Raw genomic sequence first — 19588 nt, 5'->3', positions numbered from 1 at the left:
AACCAGATGTAGAGTGGGAAATTTTCTACCTTAAACTTCAAAGTCTAGTTAATGCAGTTCTGAAAAAAACATTTTACTGGTCATTGGCGACTTCAATACTATTGTTGGAAAGGCTGTTGCTGGAAATGAGGTTGTATGGGTAGATTTATCATTATTATTATTTATTAGAATACCCGTGATACAAAAAAAAGGAAAAGCCGGAGCAATAAGCAAAAAAAAAGCAATAGACATAAACTTAGGAGTTATACATGTGGTTTTTAGTGACGAACGCTGGAGCAAAGATCTAAATCAGCTCTTAGAACATATTACAAAAACGAGAAAGAAAAACTCAATTATACACGGCACTGCAGGTATGTGACACGTTTCTTTTTTTAGGCTCCTAAATGCTGAAAAAAACATAAGCAATATGAACTTCGTTGCATCAAGCCCCAATTGGCCAAAAAAAAAAAATTGTCTTTTGACAAATTAACAAGAGGGAAGAACACCTTATTGAGTTCTGCAAAGATAACGATATAACCATTACTAACACTCTCTTCCAACATAGAGAACTTCGGAATGTGACTTGGACCCCACCTTATGGAAAAACCCGTAATCTTATTCATTACGTGCTCTTTAGTAGGCGGTGGAAATGGTCTGAGCTAGATACTCTTACCCTTGCTGGTTTCGATTTTAACAGCGACATTTCACTAGTCGTGTCTGCACTTAATATACGTCTTACGAAAATCTGAAAAAAAAAATCACTCATTTCAACGCTCATCTCCACAAAGACCCTCAAACTTGCCAGACCTACATCTTTGAGCTGTCTGTCCTAATGTCAGATATTCTCTTAAATACCCTTTAAACTTTATCCAAACAGGATATTGACAAACTGGTCACCGACTCCTCTAGAGCAATCAGTGATGTCACGATCTCTGTTTTAGGAACAAAAAGGGAAAATAAAATCTCTCTCACTATCTTTGCCTATGTGTCTGGGCGGGTGTTTGCTTGTTCCAGTGCCAAGAAGTGAAGCTTGGTCAATCAAATCAATCGACTCCTGAAAGGTTGAATATATTCTAATCATATTCTGACATTTATATAATGTGGCGTGGGAGTCACCATTCCCTTGGACTTATCTTTAGTTGGTGAGCAATTTCAACCATTTGAGTGAACTTAAAGCAAATTACTTCTGCATGTTGAATGTACCTCGATATTCTTCCTCAGGTATGAATCATGCAAATTATATACTTTTCTGTATTACAAAATAAACTATGTAATTTCAGTAACTGATTCTGGTCACTTTATACGGTATTCGGGCTGGAGTCCAATGAACTCCCTCTTGTATAGTAAGGGCCTCCACTGCTCTCCTTCCTCAACACCTCGCTCTTCAAGCTAAAATTTTTTAGTGCTTTTAAAAACTTCTTGTTGTTCTAATTAAACGACCCTTGTGTTTCGTTTTTAAAGAATCAGAACAAAATTCAAACTTTAGTGTAAAGAGCCCGGTGTTGAGGAGGAGGCAACCCCCCTCATATACGGAATAATTTCTGTTCGTTTTAAGCTTTAATGTTACTCCATACTTTCAGTTGATAAAACTTGTTTTATTTATTTAATTATATTCTAAGTTGAAACATTTCTTGACCGAAAATCACAAAATATAGCTGATGATGTCATCGATTATGAAAATTAGGTGATATTTGCTTTGGCACACACAATTTTTGTACCCCCCTCTATTTAAATTCGTTTTCATTTTCGTAAATTCGTAACCAATTCTGCTCCTCATAAATTCCTCAGACCTTCTCCAGATTTTTGAGGCCTATGGTAATAGAACTTCACTGGCTGGGTCCGTGACTATAAGCTGATTCAGTTGATTTTTCATAAAATTATGTTTAGTGATATGCAACTGCCCATCACCTACTAGGAACAGAGACGGTGGATCATTTTTTAAGCGAGGGAGGAGGGGTAAGATGCTTAAAGAGCACATTTCAGTGCCTAAATTGTCTAAATGTCTCTGAGCTTTCAGATAAATATGGAAAGGGGTATGAAAGGGAGGTATTTTAATTTATCTCTCTTCACCCTTCATTTAGACTAAACCTTATTAAGGTTGCTGTGGAGTAATTTCTGCCTTCTTATTGCAAAAAAAAACACATCTCTGGAATTTATTTGAAAGCTTCATTTAACTGATTTGCTTTATATTTCATAAATAAAATTATACACAGTGAAACGTCAGTTTGTATTATAAGGCATATATATGGGATAAGTGATAAGGGAGTAAGTGGCAAGTCAGAACACGCTTTGACTTACCTATGCTGGCGCTCCATGACTTAGCTTTTTTTTTACTTTTTCGCATGCCGACCAATGGTCTGCGTTGCGCAGGTGCCGATCTCCTGATTCAATGGGTTCGGCCAGGGATCTTTTAAGGTGTAGGGATCTTTTGAATATGCTTAGATCTTACAGAAACATCTTTTAAGATGTAGGGCAAGTTACTGAAAAAAAAGATAGCAAATACGATTTTGCTATCAAGTTATATCCGAAAAAATCTACTAAGGAAAAAATGATGTTTCAGAAATTGTGTAACATTAAATTTAAGCGTGCTTTAAAAATGGGAATGTAGAAAATCTTGTGTTTTAAGCAGCCAATCTATGTTTTCTTTTTTAGAAATAAAACATGTTTGAAAGTCAAGGCTTATACAGAAGCATAAAACCTAGTGATTAAGCTATAGGACAATAGGACTAGCACCTTATTGAGCACTAATTATATGCCTAGTAACACAAAATACTTAATTAGAAGTTTGCATTAAACTACCAAACGTTTTGATACTTTTAATGAAATATGAATCAGTTCATTTTTGCGATTTGGCCACCAACACTAACAGATATAAGATAGATTTTAAAACCCGTGCCATCTATTTTACCACTTAAGTATTTTTAATTTGTGGGTCTTGAAAATTTCGCCAGCTTGAAACGTTTGTACCCAGACTTCGTGCTTCCTTCTTCCCAAAACAGGGAGTTCCAATTCCTTAAAAAAGTATCTTTAGTATCAAATATCCTGATTTTGTAAATGTCTGTACTTTCTTTTGTGGTCGTCATACACCGTTGGAGGGAAGTACTATAAGTGTACTTACTCGAATCAGCAAATTATTGTCGGTTGAATCCAGTATCTCGCCTTTCCATGGGGCTGATAATGTATTATTCCCTTGAAATTCCAAAGGAACTACAGCTTGAGTACCATGACTTATGCTTGGCTGTAGAGCATCTGAAATATACGTTTTAAAAAGGGACTGATACAAGGGCAATCAAAGCTTGTACATACTTACTGTTGTTACGGAAAGTTACAGTTAAAATATAATTGGTTATCTACATGTATCATCCAAATTTCTTGAAGTTCAAGAGTTCTGAAAAAACATTAAAGGCTGACTGGCCGTCACTTTCTTCAGACCTCCTAATGGGATATAGATGAAAATGTTTCGTCCAGCATTTACGTTACGTCTTTGGCTAAATTTTAGGTGGAAAAATGTATGCAGCCGTATATGCTAGAACTTACTATGTCTCCTAATTTGAAATATACCAGGAATAAACGCACATCATGTTTGATTTAGTGAGAACTACCTGAAAAGGAGCTCCACCCCAGTCATCTACCTTTTGTGCGTGACCTTGCGGATATAAATGGGAACACGAATATCAGATTTCAGACTTTGAAAAAATGTTTCTCCGAAAACTCCTGAACTCACTATGCGCTCTCTCCCTATTCGTTTCAGATACGGATTAAAAACAACCAAATTATTATAACGAATATCGTCCTTGAACGCTTATTAAATAAAAAAAAAAGTTTTTTAACCGAAAGTAAGGACGACATTAAAACTCAAAACTTAATACTTAAAAATCGCTCTGTACTTTCAGTTAAAGAACTTGTTTTTTTTTATTTAATATCTGAACGTTTTCGAGATAATGCAGGTTTTGATTTTGGCTCACCGTACATGAATAATTAAAACGAAATTTCCATATTAATTTTATTTTTTTGGTTAAATGGCTTTCTCGAAAGTTGTTTAATTTTATTTACAAACGTTTTTATTAGTAATAAATATACGTAACTTACGAATTAACTTACGTAACGAACTTCTATATTCATATATTTTCAATATGTGTATTAGGTGGTTCACCCCCTAGTCAATACCTCGCTCTTTTTACGCTAAAGTTCGATTTTTTTCCAATTCTTTAAAAATGACCGCTTAATCAGAAAGGCCGTTAATTAGAATAAATAGCTCTTATGAAAGTACTAAAAATACTTTAGCGCAAAGAGCGAGGTATTGACTAGGGGGCGAAACCAATCATATACGTAATAATTTCTGTTCGTTTTAAGTTTTGATGTTGCTCCTTACTTTCAGTTGAAAAACTTGTTTGTTTATTTAAGTAAAAGCGGCTGTTCTATGAACACCCTATACTCTACACTTCTTACATCCCCACACAATTGACACGTTTCTACAACCCGAGTGGGACGCTGCAGAGGCTGTAACAGGATACCGAGGAAAGTGGAGACTCGCTTACCTCCGTTTTGCTTCTGGTGGATTCGTAGTGGTTTTGTTAATAACAGTGCTGGCATATATGACAGGGTTTTTTGAATATTCATGAGGCCACCTAAACAAAGAGGGGGAAAGGGTAGATTCTAAAGAGTCAAAGCCCCTCTGAATTACGCGCTTAAGAAATATAATTAATTGCTGGGGGGGAAATACTTATTTTGAGCAAATGAATCTGCCTAATTTGCATTCTTTGTGCAATACCTTAAACCAGGTATGCTTTTTCCAGACTACACTGCCTTTCTGTGACGAACAAATGAAAGCTCCAATGGGGATAGGTCCATTTATTTAGACAGTTGAAACAGGTACAAAAGTTTAGTTATTTCGATCACATATACAGCAATCGTCAATAGTAGAAATACGAAAGTGTTAAAATTAAAACTAACATGTTTATACTATACAAAAAATTAACTTCCGGGTCATTCACTAGATTTGAGTCAGAGAGTTCAATAACAGGGTTCATTCAAAGTTTTGAGATGTAAATTTTCTTCTTTAATAATTCCTAAATGTAAAATGAATTTCCAATGAAGGTGGTAAAGTTTTCTGTGTCTTCTAATTGCTAAAGATTTGTTGAATTTATAGTTGTATACTTAGACTTTTGTACCTGTTTTCACTGCCTAAATAAATGAACTTATCCCCATTTCAACGTTTATTTGTTATGCCTAAATTGGAATTACAAGACTCTTTCAGATTCTTTTACCATCGAAGGTGTATCACCTGAAAGTTCTTAGTTTCAAATTGTAAATAGCGAACAAGGACATTTTTCACTTTCCTTAAATTGCTCCAAGTTCATACTTCAAAGACACCTTTTGGCTTCATTATCAAGGCTCTGGAGTGATGTTAGTAGCTATTTAAAGAACTCTCCCTTAACACCAATGCAAATTTCCTGTTTCATGCATTACATTGAATCTAGAATATCTTAGAAAAATGAAAAAAAAGTAATTGTCTGCCTCTGAAAACAGACTACCCGAGACGCCCTCGATACGGAACATTGACCTTAGTTCGTGTTTGCTCCAAAGTCGCAGGTTTATAATTACCTATCCTCCCCAGCTTTTACATTGGTTTCAGATTGGCTAAGTAGGTTTATCACGCGGGTTTTCAGACAATTCGTGGTAACGAATTGTAAGTAACGAGCGACCCGGCTCAATAGTAACCAAAACCCTAAAAAAGGAATTTTGATACAAATAGATATTTCAAAACAATCAGAGTTTTATGCTGATTTCAAATATATAAGTTTCGTCAAGTTTAGTCTTACCCATCAAGTTACGAGCCTGAAAAAATCTGCCTTATTTTCGGAAAAGGGGAAAACACCCCCTAAAAGTCATTGATCCTTAATGAAAATCATACCATCAGATTCAGCGTATCAGAGAACTCGACTGTAGAGGTTTCAAGCTCCTATCTGCAAAAATATGGAATTTTGTGTTTTTTGCCTGAAGAAAAATCACGGATGCGTGTTTATTTGTTTTTTCCCCAGGGGTGATCGTATCGACGTAGTGGTCCTAGATTATCACAGGAGGGCTCATTCAAACAGAAATTAAAATTTCTAGCGCCCTATTTAAGTGACCAAAAATTGAAGGGCAACTAGGCCCCCTCCCACGCTCATTTTTTCCCAAAGTAACCCGATCAAAATTTTAAGATAGCCATTTTGTTCAGAATGTTCGAAAAATATAATAACTATGTCTTTGAGGATGAATTAATCCCCCACGGTCCCCGGGGGAAGGGTTGCAAGTTATGAACTTTGCCCAATGTTTACATATAGTATTGGTTATTGGGAAGTATACAGACGTTTTCAGGGGGGATTTTTTCTGGTAGTGGGGGGGGGGGAGGCCGGGGGTTATGTGGGAGGATATTCCCAAGGAGGAAGTTTACATGGGGAAAGGGACATTGCTATAAAGGGGGCGCCAGATATCCCAGCATTATTAAAAAAAAACGATCAGAAATTAAATATAAAAAAAACAAGTTTTCAACTGATAAACTTTTCAACTGAAAACTTTTCAACATTAAAACTTAAAACTAATAGAAACTCTTACGTATATGATTGGATTCGCCCCCTAGTAAATACCTTGCTCTTTAAGCTAAAGTTTTTTTTAGTACTTTCATAAGAGCTATTTATTCTAATTATTGGCCTTTGTGATTAAGGGGTCATTCTTAAAGAATTGGAAAAAAATCGAACTTTAGCGTAAAGAACGAGGTATTTATTAGGGGGGCGAGCCCCCCCCCCTAATATATGGAATAAAAATATACGAATATTGAAGTTTGTTACGTAAGTTAATTCGTAAGTTACGTATATTTATTACTAATAAAACGCTCGTAAATAAAATTAAACAACTTTCGAGAAAGCCATTTAGCCAAAAAAGTGAAATTAATATGCAAATTTCGTTTTAATTATCCATGTACGGTGGGCTAAAATCAAAACCTGGATTAATTTAAAAACGTTCAGAAATTAAATAAAAAAACAGGTTTTTTTAAACTGAAAGTAAGGAGCGACATAAATACGAACAGAAATTATTCCATATATGAAAGGGACTGTCCCCTCCTCATCGCCTCGCCCTTTATGCTGAAGTTTGACTCTTTCTCACCACTCTATTTTTTAGAACAATAAAAAAACTTTAGCGTAAAGAGCGAGGCGTTGAGGAGGGGACAGTCCCTTTCATATACGGAATAATTTCTGTTCGTTTTAAGTTTTAATGTCGCTCCTTACTTTCAGTTAAAAAAAATTTGTTTTTTTTTAAATTTATTTTAAGTAAGGCACCTAGAATTATGACCTTGTCTCTGATTCGTAGGTTATTGGTATGTGACAAGTCAGAGACAATTTTAAAGGGTAGGCTACATTCCAGATCGTAATCCCTAGTAGCTTTACATTAAATACGGAAGTAACTTTCAGTTGACATCCACCGGGAACGGTTGCAGTAAATACGGCTAAACAGGATTATTAGGGTATAATCTTCATAAGTTTCCAATGTATCCATCTCTCTCAATCTAATATAATTTCCTGTATCTTTCGACCAGATAGTAATACCGATGATGATAATGATGCAGATTTACTTCAGCAAAAATATCCGTTGAGTACATTTAGCAAAAGTTACTACAAAAATAAATTCAAAGTTTCTTTTATGCCTGTCCAGCTGTTACGACAACGTCACCTGGAAAAGAAAAGTAGGTTTTTAGTAGCTTTTTAGCGACTTTTGGTCAAACTTGGAATGCACTCATATTCTAGCATCAAGTAGCTCATGTTAGGGAGTGGTAATGTAAAGCTGCCGTTTTATTTTGTAGTTCTGTCAAGTTTATATTACAGGATCTGGTATTCATTAATGTTTGCGTCCAAAATTAGGTTTAAGGCCACGAAAGAAATGGCATTTACACAAATTACGTAACATCCATTCTGGCTGTTCTGGGTGTGTTTGTTGTACGCAAAGCTTTGAAGCCTCGGAACTACATGTATATCTTAGATTATAAAATCAATTATGCACCATAGTCCTATATAAATGTAACAAATTAAAATAATACCTTGTACTGTAGTTACAAGGACAATCACATCTGTTTCACCATCATATTTCCTATCTGTCTTGAGTAGCAGCAAAAAAGGCTGACCTCGTCTTACAACAAGTCTCGATTTTTCACCTTTTTCCATATAATAATAATCCCAAGTATGGTGGGTGTCACCATTATCTTCAATACACCATTCCAGACCTTCAATATTCAGTATGCCATCCATGATTATACTGAGAAGAAATTCCATCTCTCAAGTTTTATAACATGCTGGCAAATTCTTTCTCTTTTTCGTGCCAATTATTTTGGTGAACCGACGGATCTAATCCTTCATTTAAAAAATTAATGCAAAGATTTCTTGCCAAGCAGGAGTGAATCTGTGAGAAAATCGAAAATTTCAAATTATAACTAACCTCTTTTTATAGGTCAAGATAATCCTAGGTTCACAATAATACAAAAAAGTACACAGAGACGTAGTACAAAATACAGAAAATGACAAAAAAACAGGAATAAGAAAAAAAAGACATCTCAACGTTTACCAGAACAAATAACAATATAATATATACTGAGCAAACTATAAAACACCGAACAACTGTTACATACATCATACATACAACTTTAAGCATCACTATATAAGAAGGGGACACCATGAATGAACACTGATTTTGCGGTTATGCGTATTGATAGAACTATTGCTGGGTCGGCTATTTTAAATTTGCGAATTAATGCTGAATTTCAAGTTCATAGTGGTAAATGAGGTTAATATTTTGGAAATTTGAAATACACTGAATGGAGTTAACGTTTATTTGTTTGTGAGAAAATCTTCCAAAATGTTTGTACTGAAGAGAGGGACCAATATTTTTGTTGGGGGCAAAAACTAAAAGTACCTAAGTTGTACCTCATTTTCTACAAATATCTCCCCACTTTGGGGGCATTTTATGAATTATTTTGCCTTTGATTATGATAGTAATACCTAGACCCTCCCTTCATTGATGTCGCTGTTTGGGTCACTTAGTCTTTTAAAGTCACTGTTGTGTCGTTGAACATTGAGATATTTAAAAAAAAAGCAATAATGAACATTATCTTTAAAACCTTCAAAAAGCCTTATTGAGAGCGCTGACCGTATTCTTGATTGTCTATATTCTTGAATGGTCTTTTTTTAGGATGGCCGGTGTTCCCCCCGGAATATTCCCCTCTGAAGATTCCCACGGAAAATAACACCCTACGGAACCCCCTCCCCGCAGAAACTTCGCCAAGGATAATTCTTCCCATGAAAAACTCCTCCACGCAAAGAATTGAGCAGCCACAGAAAAAGTACAAAATAGGTACCAAAAATGTCAATCAGATGTCCTAAGAGGTAACAAAAAGACAGGATATTAAGAAACAGCTCTAGGACAGGGGCTAAATGGTCTCCAATCACTTCGAATTGAAAAAAAAAAAAAAAAAAAAAAAAAAAAAAAACAACAAAGGACTAGAACTCTCAATTTCTGATCGAATGAACATCCTCTGAAGTTTTACAACCCCAAAGGGGAGGTTGCAGTCTACTATGCAGAACAAAAATCAATTCATTTTGGGGTTTAATAATACTCTTTACTTTTGTAATAACAGTGTATACCAAGAATATTCCCGGAATCAATACATATGATATAACAATTTCTGCCTGTACCCCTTCTTGGAACTAATTCTGTATTTACCTGAAGGCTCAACAAGATCTGGGATGTTTTGTAATTAAAATACACCCTTTGAGGTATCTGCAACCTCCCTAACTAAAAAAAAATCAGAGAACCCTAGTGAAGAGGTTTCGAGCTCTCATCTACAAATATTTCAAATTTTGCATTTATGGAAGATCGTGGATGTGTCTTGTTTGTTGCCCTTCCCCCAGAGATGATCGTATCGGACCAAGAATCTTAGAAAATCGGAAAGGGCTCATTCGAGCCAAAATTAAAAGTTTAAGGGCCATCTTAAATGACCAAACAGAATGGAGGGCTTCTTTTATTTATTTTGTATTTTTGAAGGTAAAGTGAGCCGTTCCTCTTACAAAATATTCGTCAAGTTTCTTTCAATGTTTTGTTGGCACCTGATCATTTTATCACCCCTTAGGATATCTGATCGACTTTTCGAGGTACCCATTTTGTACTTTCTCTGTGGCTGCTCAATTTTGCATGTGGGGGAGCTTTCTGTAAGGGGTTGGGGTATTCGGGAGAAACTTCCGGGGGAGAGGTGGTTAGCAAATTCTTTTAGAGTATAGCTTAGGAAAATAACAAATAAAAACTGAAAGGATAAAACTGTTTCAGGATAACGTGTAAATTATGATGCGCAAATTTATCAATTTTTGTACAATCCTTAATCAATTAAAAAAAAGAATAGAATTTTTTTTTGTAAGAAAAAAAACTTTATTGTGGCCGCCTTTTGAATGATCAAGACTAAAATGTTAATATGAGCTGACAGAAATATAGCAGACAGACTGCATACAGAAATGTAGTCTTTCAAACCCAGTAAAGCCAGATGAAACAACAAAAAGAAACTGATACAAATGAAGAAAAAAAATTCAATTTAATTGCTTCTGAATACTTTCTAAAATAAAATTTCCTACAACCACTCTAAGTCTAGGCGAGGTTGATTTAAAGAATCCCAAAGATCCTTGCTGTTACTGATAAACAAATCTCCCCTTAAATTCACTTTTATTACATGTAAAAGGAAAATGTCACAGTCCACTCCCAAAAAAAGAGCATAGTGGGCAAGTTCGCAACCTATTTAGAAAATTAAAATCCCTTCAATTAGTTACTAACAGGGGTGCAATTTGCTAAGGGGCAGGGGGAAAAATGCCACTCCCAGACCTCGGTCCCATCCCCCCAGACCGCAGTTTGCCCCCCCCCCCCCAGCTGAAATTAAGTTTCTTCCAAAATCTTGTCAAAACTAAGATAAACCTACATAATTCAAGCATCAACAAAAACAGATCAGTTCTTTAGTACATATTTACCTTTATAGTACTAAAATTACCTTTATATAGTACTATAAAGTACCTTTATAGTACTTTTATAATACTAGATAGTACCTTTATAGAACCAAACGGCTTATTTTTTAGGTTTTACTGTCATTTTCAATTGATTTGGGAAAATTGGCGCACACTTTGCCCCCTCCCCCAGGATTTTGACGAAATTACGCCCCTGGTTGCTACTGGTAGAAACTTCACACTTGGATGGCTGCCTTTTGGGATACCAAGACTAAATTATTAATTTAAGTTTACGAATAAAAGCTATTCTGCATAGAGAAATATAGCTTTTCAGACCCAATAAAGCCATACGAAACAACAAAAAGAAACTGATAAAAATAAAGAACAAATTCAATTTACTTGCCTCTGAATAATTCTTAAAATGAGCTTATAACCACTCTAAGTCTAAGAGAGGTTGAATTAAGGAATCTCAGCTGTAGCTCCTCGCTAACACTGTTAAACAAACTCCTTAAATTCACTTTCATTACGCATAAATGGAAAATTTCGAAGTCCATTCCCCAAAATAGAGCATAGTGGACAAATTTGTAACCTATTTGGATAAGTGGTAGAGAATTGGCTCGCATTCGAATCCAAATTCTAATTTACTTAACAGTTAATTTTGGCTTAAATGACATTCTTCATTCTTTAGCCATGGAGTCTTTCGAGGGGAATAAAGGTATTGTATTTCCATTTTGTAATTATTGGTAAATAAAAAAGCTCTGAACTCACAAAAACCTTGTACACCCACCCCCTTTAAATATTGAAAAATATGTTTTTATCACTTCCATTTAAAATGGCTTATTGGTGGTTTCATTGATAAGCTGAATAAAAAATTGCCTCCTAACTGGATTTTCAAAAATACATTCTGCCTCCCCTACATTTTGAGAAGGACCGGAAAGACTTCATTTGTTTTGCTACGTCAGTCCCTCCAACTACTACTCGACAGTTTCATGAATAATTGACAATAGTATTATACTCTTAGACTATTTTTAGACTATAGACCTCATTTAAGCTGTTGTTTTTATGTAGAGCACACACGGCTGCTTGGAACTACTAGATGAAAACCTATTAGATGACAGCCAAATAGTACGCCTCTTACTTTTCATAGCCTTTTGCCTTTGTAATTGAAATTTACATGCTTTTTTACCGTTATTTCTTCACTTAGTAGAATCTGTGAATCCCGTTTTATCGGGAATTACTTATGATCTTTCCAGATCCAGATTAACCGAAGTAAGACCAAAGAGTGTCTGCAAATCCTTTTGTGGGTTTCCCACTAATGCAGTATCCTTCACAAATAAAAGCATTGAGGATACCATATCCCTTATTTACCTTGCTGGGGCCAAGTAATTTATATTTATATTATTCACCAGATCAAGTTTACGATGTTTACATGATTTCAAGTTTACATGTTTCACAAGTGTACCAAATAATTATTGGTTTATTTGCTCTATTAGTGTCTTGGCAGCCGGAGTTAAAAGGTTTTTTCCAAGGTTCTTATTAAAAGATAAGAAAGATAATGATCTTAACAATCTTGCTTAGCAAGATTTTTAATTTGAGGTTCCAACCTGAAGTTTTCATCGTCATGCTTTGTAGTAGTGTGATTTAATAGCAAAGAAACTGGATTAAAAAAATTGATGCCTATGAGTAATGCGAGGGGTCTTCACTCTCATCCACCTTGTTTATAGGTTGGAGAACCACTTGCTCTGTTACACACGGGGCAATTATAGAAGGACTTTCGTCCCCTATATAGTGGGCATGTTAAATATTAGATCCCTCCTCACTTTTTTTGCCTTACAACTGTTAAATGTTTAACTTACAAATTTAGTGATTTTTAAATCACTGATTTTTAAATGTCTTGTAGGTTTTAGTGCAAGACTTAGGCCTATAGGTTGGTTTTTCATCTAACTTATTTGTTTCTTAATTTTGCATGCTTTTTTTACTGTTTTGACAACAATATTTTTACAACATTTTTTACTTTCAGAAAAAAAACTTCAGGCTTATATTTGCTTTTACATTTTGTATTGTTTTTCCACTAAAGTGTAAAACCCCTCTCCTTCGCCCACTATTTTCCTAAGCACATCCAATCAAAATTTACAGATAGCCATTTTGCTCAGCGTAGTTAAAAGTTCTGAGGGTGATACCCCCCCCCCCCTCCCCATACCCCTCAGGGCAAGGGTGGTAAGTTATGCCCTGGAGACATAGAAGGTTTTTATTGAAAGAGTGGTTGTAAAAAAAATCGGAGGGGGCTCATTGGACTGGTAATCAGAGTGCTAGTGGTCTTTTTAAGATTCAAAGTGATTGGAGGGTGGATACTCCCCCCCACACCTCGTATTTTCCTGAAATGCATCTGATAGAAATTTCGAGATAGCCACTTTTTGTCGTAGAAACTTCGAAAAAGGCTCATTCGATCGGAAATTTAAAGGGCTAGTGCCCTTTTTAATACGTCAAGAGTGGTTGGCAACAAGCCCCCCCCCCCCCATGCCAATCAATTCCCAAAATGGTGGCCGGCATTTACACACACCCCCCAGGTGAATACCCCCCCCCACCAGAAAACACCCCCCAGAAAATACCCCCTCCTCCGAAAAATACCCCCCCATCGCGGAAAATACCCCCCGGAAAATAGATAAAATTAGATATTTATAAGATAAGAATTAACTTATATTATTAAGCTAGACCTTTAAGGTAAGTTGAGGGGGATTTTGAACCAGCCAGAAGGCCCTATGTGTATACTTTTAATACTACCACTACGATTTCTGTAACTAATGACGCTAAGGGTATTAAGGTGAATTTTCTAGGAAACGTGTAGGAGGAGTTTTAATTAAAAGAAAAAACTGTATGCATACATGTTATTAAAGGGGCATATAAGCAATATCATAGGCGGCTCCACTAGTAGTATAGTAAATACAGGAACCGCCCCACCTAGATCAACCCATCAATTTACCCCCTTCTCAACCCAACTTACACGATTTTCAAATGAAAAATCTACATTTTTAATCATTTCCCATCATAACTTTTACCATCAAAACAGGGCTTGTGACATAAGAAATTGGTATATATTTTATATTCAGTATTTTTCCTATACTACTAATAAAATTTAGTAGCTTAATATAATTTAATATTTATTGGACAGTTCAATTTCAATATCTAAATAATTTATATTATCTTTATTTTTCTTTCAATAACCTTTAAAATAATACCTTTATCCATTTTTTTTAATTTCTTTTTAAGATCAGCTGATTTAGAATCAAAACCTTTAGATGCAAATAGGTCGAGCATTTCACCTTTAAAATAATTAATAATAACGAGTTTATTTCCATATTTAGTTTTTACACATTTCAGTCCTTTGATTGTGTATTCAGTTCCTAGATCCAAGTCCTATTTCTTAATAGTTCGATTGTATTTATTCTCCATTTTCATTTCGCTTAAAAGTTCCCCATTTATTAGTTGATGATTTTATTAAAGTAATTTCCAAACCGAAAATAATTTATGTTCCTTTAGGTTCCGGGTTCAAGTGCAGTAGCCGGCAAATTTTTTAAGAATGTTGTGATACACATAATAGAAAAAATATTCAGTAATTAAAGGAAAAATAATAAAATAAAAAGGAGTCAAGTAAAACAATCCCAAACAAAGGGAAGATTGTATATAATAACACTTGGCTTTCTTTCCTTCAATGAAAGATATCTGGGAAGAAATCTAACCACGTGTCAGAATCCTGTACGCAATTAGGTCTGACTTGTTTCATAGAGCTCTGGTTTCTTAAGTACTCATTTGAAAAGAATTTTCAGCTTTTAAAAGCAAACCTTTAGTTAATGACTCGCTATTTGGCTAGATGGCATATGAGTAACATATCTGTTGGCCCACATATAGATAGCATATATAGATGGCATATGAGTAACATATCGCGTGTATAGCTATAGGTCAAAGTTGGTTTGTATTTTCAAGGTTTTAGAGAATATATCGTGGAAAGTAAGAAGGGTTTTATATATGTGTAAACTTAACAGACTTTACGCAACATTTATAACCATTTAATACTCTTTTGTTTCAAATATTATTCACGAGGTAAAAACTGCAATGTTTTCCGTAATTCATTTTCTCTTTTAAGTACTTCATCACCGTTAAATTCACCCGCTGCACTCATACCTAGTAATTCTAAATAGAATCAATAAGCAGCTTTATACTCAGCCTTTTTTCTGTTATTCTTAGGTATTTTTCATGTATTTCAATTCAGAACTGTCCCAAGATTTAAAGAAACAAGGGGTAACATACCAAAGGCAGATAAACCTGAAGCACTAAATATAAATTTAGATACTAAGAAAGCATTACTAACATTTCCATAATATTTAAAATCTCTACGATAAACAAATAATCTCTTTTCTAGTTCTTCTTCCATTTATGTTTGAATGAAAACTTTAGATACAATTCTGAGGATCCATTCCTTAAATCTCCTTTTTATATAATCAACGCACAAATGAACACAATTCACATCGTTAAAACTCTTGACTTCAGTAGAATGATAAGAAATTTGTTTATTTGGAGTCTTTAAGTTGTTAACAATTTCATTTCCAGGTTGGATTCCAAAAGAATCATATAATTCCACAAATGAGCATTTGGGGTCATTGAAGTAACAAGTCCAATGCGTCAAAGGTAATCCCATGCAGTCATAATTAATTACACCAAGTTTTCTTTTACCAATTTTGTTTGGTAAGTTATCTCGATAAAAAACACCTTGTAAATAAGGAATATGACCTAATTCATTCAATATATCAATATTTGTCAGCGGTATCATGTGATTTTTTATTCTGTCTGACGTTCCCCGTTTTTCGAAAGTAAGCATTCTTTGAATTGTGAAATCTCAGCTTCAGCAACTTTTCTAAGTCTTCCACGCTGTTTTGGTTCTTTAATCTCTTCTAAGTACCCGGTAATTTTAAACTTTGACCTTTAGGTAAAGTCCCTTGTAATGTTAAACTTTAACCTTTAGCGTTTGAAAAATCAGTAATTTTATCAACAATTTTCTTTCCAGCACATGTACCTAATGCAGCTGCACCACTTGTTAGAGCAGCTTTACCTATTGCAGCTGCTAAGGGTATTAAAAATTGAAGTGTGCCACCATTTTGAATTAGTTGATGATATGATATATTTATATAGACATCTTTATTCTTTATTTTTCCTTGCTCAATCTGTTATATTGGTTTTCTTTTAAGCAATAGTTTAACAGGATCTTTACCAACAATAATATTTTCTATCTGAATTTGGCAATTTTCTCTTTTCTTCAAATATCTATTTATTTTACTTTTCGAGGAGGAGATAAATGAAGTGTGTATTCAATAAAGTCAGCTTTTTCATTCACTTTTGTATGCCTTACTCGCAATTTACATTTTTGTTTTGTATCGAATTTTTTTTAAATTGTGATAAATAGATTGTATAATCTTCCATTTATTAGAGAATTATTTTTATAGATAAAATTCCATGGTAAAGATTTTCGTAAAACTCTTCAAAAAACTTTTTAGGCTTGATTTTTACTCCAACCTTCCTTTTATTCTCTTTTTAAATGCTTCATCAGGATTTTTTCAAGTATATTTTTTATAACATCTTCAAAATTGTCTAAACGATCATATAAATGCACAAAACCCTTCGAGTGTACCAATAACGTTGAAAGATTGACTGCATCTGCACCATTTTTGGGATTTGCAACGTTTCTAATTCTTGTATTTTCTGCATTAATATCTTCTTTTGATACTTTTAAGTAATTTTTACTAATAGTCCTTTTTCATTAACTCTAGTCAATATATTGTCAGGTGATTGATAAATTTTAGTTAACCTATTAACAAGTTCGGCCTTGAAAACATTTCAAATAATTTTCACATTTTGCAAATTCATAGCATTATTATCTGATTTTGGATCACTTAGATTAGTTTATCGTTAGATTAGTTACCATCCTCATCCGGTATTTTGCTTTTGTTACTTGTATGTTTCCAAAAATTACTTCCTTAGCTTCCAAACTTGTTCATTTAGTATAGGCTACGCAAATTTTATTAAGCGAATATCTAAGTATTTCTGTACCTGAGAGATTCATCATTTGTTTTCAAATCGATTAGTAAACATCCATGATTCTTTTTTGCTTGATTGAAGTAGTTGATAATTTTTTTTTTCAAGTCATATGGATAATTTTGTCTGATTCTATCAATTTATTTAGGATTACAACACTTGAAAAATGCAAAATAGTTACAGTTTAAATGTATAATTTTAGGTGTATCAAAATAGGTCTGAGAAATATAGATTATTGATATATTTCGCTTCTACCTCTTACAAAAAAAATCTTTAATTTTTTCTAATCTTTTTCTTTTACAAAATCGTCAAAGATAGCTAAATTTTAACACTTGGGATCTAGGTCATCTACATCAACGATATCTGTTTTATCATTACTCGTAACCAAAAGGTCCTTGTCAATTTTTACTTCCAAGACACTAATGTTAAAAATTAAATCTTTATATTTATCTTCTTCAAGATCTTTAGGATACAGATAATTTTTTTGAAAGTATAAGTAATCATAAATCAAGATCATGAGTAAATTGGTTTTACCACATCCAGAATTTCCACAAATCAATAGTTGAAATGGCCATTGAGGTGCTAGCAGTTGTTATTTTTAAAACGATCTTTCTTTTTTTCCACATTCATATACTTTAATAGGTGGCTTTCCATCCATTTACTTGATAAAATCTTTTACTAAGTAAAATTAAACTATAAAACTTATAGCTTTGAAGCTTATAGCTTTTAAGCTTATAGTTTTGAAGCTTATAGCTTTGAAGCTTATAGCTTTGAAACTTATGGCTTTTAGCTTCAAACCTATAAACTATAAGCTTCAAAGCTATAAGCTTCAAACTTATAAACTATAAGCTTCAAAGCTTTTAGCTTTGAAGCTTATACTTTTGAAGCTTATAGCTTTTAAGCTAATAGCTTTGAAACTTATAGCTTTGAATATTACAGCTTATAGATATTAGCCTTGAAGCTTATAACTTTGAAGCTTATAGCTTTCAAGCTTATAGCTTGAAGCTTATAGGTTTATAGCTAATCGATTTGAAGCTTGTAGCTTTGAAGCTGATAGTTTATATCTTTGAAGCTTATAGCTTTGAAGATTATAGCTTATAACTTTGAAGCTTATAGCTTAACTTTAATCATGAATCTTAACACTAATACCTAACTAGCTTAACTATAATGTCTTAATAATAGTTTAACTAGCTTATATATTGAAGGGATTAAATTCCCGGGGTACCGTGTTTACTTTATTTTTCAAAACTTTTCTTTTAGTTTCATTAGGGTATAGAGCTCTTTTATTTTTTTCTGAGAATATTCTATGTTTGTTTGATCTTAAAGTATACTGAGTTTCTGATAAGCTTTTCACTTTTCTGAATAATAAATATTTTTAATTCTGTAAGTTTATTTTATCTTTAACGATATTAGTTTTGATACCTTTCAATTTTTTCCTGGCTTTGGTTTCATCGTCATCTTATTTTAAATAAGCTTGTACTTTTGATCTTAAACCTAGAAAATCTGAGATTCATGTTCCAGATAATTCATCCTTCATCATACCTATTACTTTTTTATGGACTGCCGAAAGTTATAAGGGCTATCTTTCTTATAATCCGAAGTATCGAATTTTTCTTGGAGGGTTAATATCTTCATAAAAATCCTCAGTTCGAGTATCATAAATACAACTGTCTGTATCCATATAGCATAAATCAATATTCTCATTATAATTTGGTTTCATTTATTCAAAATGAAATTAATACATCATTAACTTAGCTAATTCTAAAACGGTGAATCCGACTTAAATAGGTTTATCTAGATTTATTTTTGACCTTGCCATGCTGGCTACCGAGAAATTCTCGCTAAAGATTATTTCCGATCTAAAGTTATGTTTTTTACTTATTTTTTGCCTTTCTTCATCACTAGTGATTATTTCAATACTAGTACTTTTTCTAACATTTTCCATGGTTTTCCCAAAACAAGTAGTATTCATAAGTTTAAAAAAATCTTCCTTGAAATCATTTGGTCCCTTTTGTCGTAATTTAGTATCTTTTAAACAGGGTGACTCAGTAAATGCTAGTTTTCTATGTACTTTTTTCAATACTAAGCCGTGTTTTAAATAAACTTCTAAATTCTTATAATGTACAACATAATTATTTTATTATTTAAAGCTGTACTTAATTTATATTGAAAATGTTCAGGAGCTACTGGTAAATCTTTATGTAAATTAGTTAACTCTCTTGGATATTCTAAATCAACTTCATAAATTGCTCTGACATTATCCTTATTAATTTCTGATTGGACGTAATCTTTTGATAGTTGGTAATAGTCTGAGGTGTTGCTTTGTTTTAAATGGTTGGGTATATTAACAACTTTAAAATCTTTTTTAGGCTAATTTGGTGACATTGCCCAACCATATAAATTATTAGCATCTAAATACATTACATAATTTGAGGGTTGTATTTTATTAAAGTATTTTATAAATTTATTATTTGCTTTAGCATATTTTTTTTATACACTGAGATACACCTCGTTTT

At 33.5% G+C, this 19588-nt stretch overlaps 1 protein-coding gene across 1 annotated transcript in view; it reads right to left on the bottom strand.

Moving 5' to 3' along the window:
• The window catches only part of LOC148945874 (annulin-like), a 218068-nt gene extending 209715 nt beyond the window's left edge, over nucleotides 1–8353 (bottom strand). Inside the window, exons 1-2 of the mRNA XM_089097538.1 lie at nucleotides 8054–8353; nucleotides 3098–3228 (exon numbers count right to left, since the gene is read on the bottom strand). Of these exons, the coding sequence (XP_088953664.1) occupies nucleotides 3098–3228; nucleotides 8054–8285 (363 nt within the window). The 5' untranslated portion in view covers nucleotides 8286–8353. The remainder of the gene's footprint in view (nucleotides 1–3097; nucleotides 3229–8053) is intronic.
• Nucleotides 8354–19588: the final 11235 nt, after the last annotated feature.

This window comes from Artemia sp. Qi Xiang Cuo, chromosome 12 (assembly GCF_049724085.1).
Source record: "Artemia sp. Qi Xiang Cuo chromosome 12, ASM4972408v1, whole genome shotgun sequence".
In the NCBI taxonomy this organism is placed as follows: domain Eukaryota; kingdom Metazoa; phylum Arthropoda; class Branchiopoda; order Anostraca; family Artemiidae; genus Artemia; species Artemia sp. Qi Xiang Cuo.
Note: the sequence above shows the minus strand (reverse complement) of the source record. Positions and strands in the feature narration are given on the sequence as shown.